General features: G+C 59.7%; 1 protein-coding gene across 1 annotated transcript; it reads right to left on the bottom strand.

Annotated features, from left to right (window-relative positions):
* Positions 1-3,131: 3,131 nt before the first annotated feature.
* FOXS1 (forkhead box S1) lies at positions 3,132-4,968 on the bottom strand. Its single transcript, XM_025986095.2, has one exon. It carries the CDS (start codon positions 4,862-4,864, stop codon positions 3,398-3,400), a length of 1,467 nt encoding a protein of 488 aa, XP_025841880.1. The 5' UTR covers positions 4,865-4,968; the 3' UTR covers positions 3,132-3,397.
* Positions 4,969-5,337: the final 369 nt, after the last annotated feature.

Here is a 5,337-nt window from a genome sequence, read left to right as displayed (position 1 = left end):
CCAACCTCCCCCTTCTTCCTCATCACTGTGGCTGCCTCTGAGTGGCCCGCCCTCATCAGGACAGGGTCTCCAGGCCCCTGGCTCAGGCTGTCTGGGTGTGGGGAGTGTTGAGCTCTGGGCAGTGGAATGGGGAAGGAAGCGGGTGGGTGGGGGGAGCAGCGGGAGATAAGATGTGGAGGTTGGAGGAGTCTGAGGGTGGGGGTGGCCTCCCTGGGGGCAGGAAGAGCAGAGCCCAGAGCACCAGCAGGTGAGGAACTTGCTGACAGTCCTTTGGAGCTGCCAGACTTGGGTGGGAAGAGGTGGCCTCTAAAGACAGCGGGCTCCCCTTTCCTGGAACCCCTGGTGTAGAGGGGATTCAGAAATTGGGCAGGAGGTGCCCTTTCAGCTCTGATGTTCCAAGAATCTAAACTGCTGTGATTAAAAACTCTGGAATATTCTTAAATACCCCTGATTCTATCATGTTAGAATTTGATTTAGCCTGACTCTATAAGACAACTTGGCACCCTTTTCACTCTAACCTGCTGGGGAGGAGGGAAGGGATTGGGATCCCCTCCTGGAGACAGACAAGCCTCCAGTGAAGAGGGTCCCTGAGGCAGAGCCAGATGGGACAGCCCCTGCCCTCTAAGAGCCATACAGTTTAGGCAGCAGAGGAGTTACCTGCTCCTGCTTTGCTGTGTGACCTTGGGCACATTGCTTGCTTTCTCTGGGCTTGGTGTGTCCATCTTTGCTGACGTGCTCTCTCTGGGTCGGTCCAGCTTAGGCATTCTGCATCTCTGCTAAGCACCGTCCACCCCTCCAGGTGGGGGTGGCGAGGCGGGAGCCACAGGGCGTCTGTTGGTCATGGAAAGAATGTGAGGGCAGGAGGCCCAGTGGGTGGGGTCCTCAGGCTGGGCAGCAAGCAAAAGGCAACATGAGATCATGGTGTCTGGGCCTCCTAGTCCAGCACCTCTGGGGATGGGATCCCCTCCAGGCAGTCCCCCATGTCAGACCCTCCCCTGGGACCCAGACTCAGAGTCAGGCTGCCCTTTCCCCAACCCCTGCTAGGCAAAGGGAGTGAAATCAGGGCCCAGAGAGATGGGCACTCATCCAGGCTCATACAGCGAGGCCAAGGCAGGCACTGAGCCCAGGGTCCTGTTTGGGAATTGGGGCTGAGGCAACTTGTCTTCACTTCTTGACCATGTTGGGGGGTCAGAAAGGGACACAGAGAGAGGGCTCCCATAGCTGAGTCTATGCACCAGGGTGTGGTTGACCCTTTTTTGCACGTTTCCCCAGGACAAAGGGTGAGACATGGCTTTTTTTTTTTTTTTCCTTCCCCAAGCCCCCACCCCAGTTCAGAGGCTCAGCTCCATTGAAGATGGTTGGAGCAGGAGGCAGAGGCCTGGGCTCCCAGTTCAGCCAGCCTCCCTATCCTCCTACTAGCCCAGGACACAGGCTGGGAAGGGACTGGGGTCACCAGGTCTCCACAGGAATGCACCACAGGGAACAGTGCCCGGCAGAGGCCTCTTTCCCTGACCCAACTAAGAAAGAACACTTACTCCCCTGAATCTGTTTGTCCCTGTCTCTGTAACTGTTTGTCTCTGTGCATCGCACACACCCATACTCCCACAGAGGTATACACCTTGGAACAACCCACATGAGTGAGCATCTCTTTCTCCTCTCCCCACCCCTGCCTGCCCCGCTCACACAGAACTTCCCCCTCCTCTTCACCCATCAGGCTTCCCAGATGTGATGAGACAGGACAGACCCTCTCTTGTCCCCACATCGTTGCTAGATGGATTCCAGGTTAGGGTCCTGCATGCATGGTGGGGAGGGGCCCTACAGCTGGCCAGGCACTTTCTCACCCCCTTCCGGCCACAGTGAGCCCCCACCCTGCGGGTCCCCCCTCCACCCTGGCGGCTCTGGAGTCTGTGGGAACCAGACAGTTGGGACTGTCCAGCCGGGCTTGCTTCCGCCCAGGCCCCAGGGGACCTGCTGAGGGAGGAGGGAGCAGCAGAGGCTGCAATCAGCATGGCCGCCTGCCTGAGTGAGGCCCTTGGAAGGACTGGGCAGCCTGCTGGACCGAGGGGTCTCCAGCCCCGAGGGTGTTGCTTTATGGTGATAGAAGACCCAGCAGGCTCTTACACCAAACTCCAGAAAGGGGGTTCCCCCAGTATCCCTGGCCTCTTTCTTTTCTCTGTATACCCAGGATCCAGATGGGGGTAGCGAGGCTCCAGAAGGAAGGGCTTTGCTTCAGCAACTCTAGTATTGAAGGGTGTGGGGGACAGGGAGATTCCAGAGGTCTGTTCCTCTGAAGGGGGCCATGAATATACTCATTTCTCCTGCTTCTGCCCAAGGGAGAGGCTAGAAGAGGCCAGAGGTCAGGGCTCTGTCACTTCTGATCTGTACCCAGGATAGCCACCCACTCCCACCATTACAGAAATGCTTTCTTAAGGAGTCATCAGGAGGCCTTGGAGAGCTGGGGACTCAGGGAAGTCCGCCATTCGTGTGGGAAATGCAGACAAGGTGACTGGTGCCTGCCTTTGGGGTCAGGGTGCCTCTTTTGTACTGGCATTCCAGGATTCCATAAAAGCCCCTCCCACTCTAGAGTCACCCCCAGCTCTGCTCCTACCCTGCGTCCATCCCCTGCATCCTCACTCAGACTGCAGGACAGGGGCTACATTTGCTGCCATCTGGAGTCAGATCTAATGAGCCCCAGGCTCTCTGAGCCTCAGTTTCTACCACCGTAAAATGGGGATGACATTCCAAATTGCACAGAGTTTGGTGAAAGGATATATACAAGCCCAGGACCAAATAAATGCCACAGATGGTCACATTATGAACACTCATAAGGGGGGTGAGGGTGCTGAGTCACAGAGCTTGGGGCTGGAGAATTAGCCCCTCAGGCCAGCCCAGCTTCGCCCCCTGCCTGGTGTCTCTTAGCTACACCCTTTTCTCTCTTCTCTATTCCCTCATCCCCCTTCCTCCACCTTCTTGGGAAACTCCCTGAGAAAGTCCCCAGCAGGAGAAAGCCTCATGTGGGACATTTTCCTCCAGGGTCCCCTGCCCCTGCCCCACAATCCCACAACCACAGCCACCGCACACAGAACCAGGCATCCCGGCCCTCAGCCCCCAACCATCCAGGAAGCTGGCCCTCATCATCACACTGGTTTTATTGGCCCTGAGAGCCACAGAGTCAACCCCAAGGGGGCCCTGCCTCCCCTCTCCCTCAAGTCCATCCGGAGGCCCTGGGGGCCGGCTGGCTGAGTGTTCACTACTCCAATCTTGGCTTCCTGTCCCGATCGTTGGCGTGCCAGGCCTGGGTCCCTTGAGAACTCCCCAGATCCTAGAGTCAGGCTCAGCTTGGAGCGTGGTGTAGTTGGCAGGGGCCCTGCAGGGACTGCCCGAGGCCAGGCCAGCTTCACTCAAAGAAGAACATTCCTGGTGTCCGGTATAGGCAGGGGGTCAGCCCCAATGGGTAGCTGGAGCCTCCCTGGACAGGGAAGCTGCCTGCAACCCAGGGTTCCTTGGGGTCAGCTGGCAGGGGCAACGGGGCCCGCAGTGAGGCTGGAGGGGTAGGTGGTGCAGGAGAGGGGGCTGCTGAGGCCAAGAGGTGCTCAAGGCCTGGATCAGTCCCCATGCAGAAATTCAGTGCCTGCAGCCGGCACTGGTAGCTGCTCCCGATGCCCGCCTCTGGGGTCAAGATGGGTGTGGGGGCCTTGCTAAAACCCTCAGCCTCGGAGAAGCCAGCAGGAAAGCCAAATGCCGGGCATGGGGAAGACGAGGGGGCCACGGGGAGCTCCCCTGGGCCTGCAGGCTTAGGTGTGGGCGTCTCTTTGGGCTCCGTCAGCAGCCGAGGCCTGGCATCAGGGGTCGCAGGGCACATGCTAGCTGGTAAGGCCCCCACCAGACCCCCAAAGCTTAGGCCCTTGGGCTCTGGCAGCTCCGGTGGGAATGGGCACTGCCTGGCAGTCATGGCATCAGGGACTCCTGGATCCCGGCTGCTCCCTCTGAGGGGTCCACGTCGTGCCTTGGCAGGGCCCCTGGCTCCCTCGGCACCTGCTCGCCGGGTGAAGCGTCGGCGTCGGCGCAGGAAGCTGCCGTGCTCAAACATGTCGTGGCAGTCGGGGTCCAGCGTCCAGTAGCTGCCCTTGCCTGGCTTGCGGTCATCGCGGGGCACCTTGACAAAGCACTCATTGAGTGACAGGTTGTGGCGGATGCTGTTCTGCCAGCCGGGCCGGTTGTGGCGGTAGAAGGCGAAGCGGCCCATGATGTAGCGGTAGATGCCACTGAGTGTGGCCCGCTGGCCTGGTGAGCTCTGGATGGCCATGGCGATCAGAGCTATGTAGCTGTAGGGAGGCTTGGTGGGCTCCGCCGCGGGGGCCAAGGGCCCGGGCAGGGGCTGCTGCTGCATGCTGGCCGGGCTGGCCGGGCTGGCCGGGCTGGCGGCTGCCGGGACCACGGAGGGGCCAGGCTCAGCGTCCAGAGCTGGTGTCCGGCACAGCCCGCCCGGGCTGGTTAAAAGGCCCACTGGCCCAGCCTCCCAGCCTGGAAAGGCAAAAAGGGGTGGGCCCACCAGGCTGCCCTCCCTTCCTCCCTCGCCCCCCTCCCCCAAGGCCCGAGAGAGAGGCGGGCAGGGAGGCCAGAACTGGGAAGCTGTGAGCAGCTGTGGGAGGTGGGGTGTGGGGGTAGGAGGGAAGGGACTGGGACCCCCGGGCGGTGTGTGCTGGGAGGTGGTGGCTGCAAGGGACAGGACGTGCAACTGAGTGAGACAGAGACAGAGAAACAAAAAGAGACAGAGGCAATTAAAAACAGAGAGAAAGACACAGAGGTCGAGACATGACAAGAGAAACGGTGGCACACACAACGAGGACAGAGGCAGAGACATACATAGAGACGAAGAGGAGGCCGAAAGAACAGAGACACACGTGGCCAGACACACACACGCACGCACCGCACAAAGTTGGGATCGCTGAAAGAAATCAGTCTACAGAGATAGAGTGAAAGAGACATATCCCGAGAGAGAGACGCAGGCCCAGACACAAGAGATGGAGGCAGAGAGACACAGAGAGACCCACTGGGGAGAGACAAAGATTCAACGCTGAACTGGAGAACTGGGGGCACCGGTGGGAAAAGCCCCCAGGAATCCTCAGGTCCCTGCCTCTAGCTCCTCTTTTCTGGTCTCCTTCTTCCAGGCCCTTCTGGGGTCTACTTTCTCCTCCCAGCAGCGCACAGCCCCTGGGGTCACGCTAGCTCTGAGATGTTCCAGGATGTTCGCTGTGGAGGCGGTGAGAGCCGCTAAACCGGTATGCTGAGCTTGGGCGCCCTCTAGTGACTGGTGAGGGGAGGGCAACCATCTGG

The sequence above is a fragment of the Vulpes vulpes genome, chromosome 14 (assembly GCF_048418805.1).
Source record: "Vulpes vulpes isolate BD-2025 chromosome 14, VulVul3, whole genome shotgun sequence".
NCBI lineage: Eukaryota > Metazoa > Chordata > Mammalia > Carnivora > Canidae > Vulpes > Vulpes vulpes.
The sequence above is the reverse complement of the archived record's forward strand: the minus strand, read 5'-3'. Positions and strand labels throughout refer to the sequence as shown.

Bases quoted from the DNA above. Each gene is read 5' to 3' on its own strand.
- FOXS1 (XM_025986095.2), bottom strand. From the start codon at position 4,864: ATGTCTCTGCCTCTGTCCTCGTTGTGTGTGCCACCGTTTCTCTTGTCA.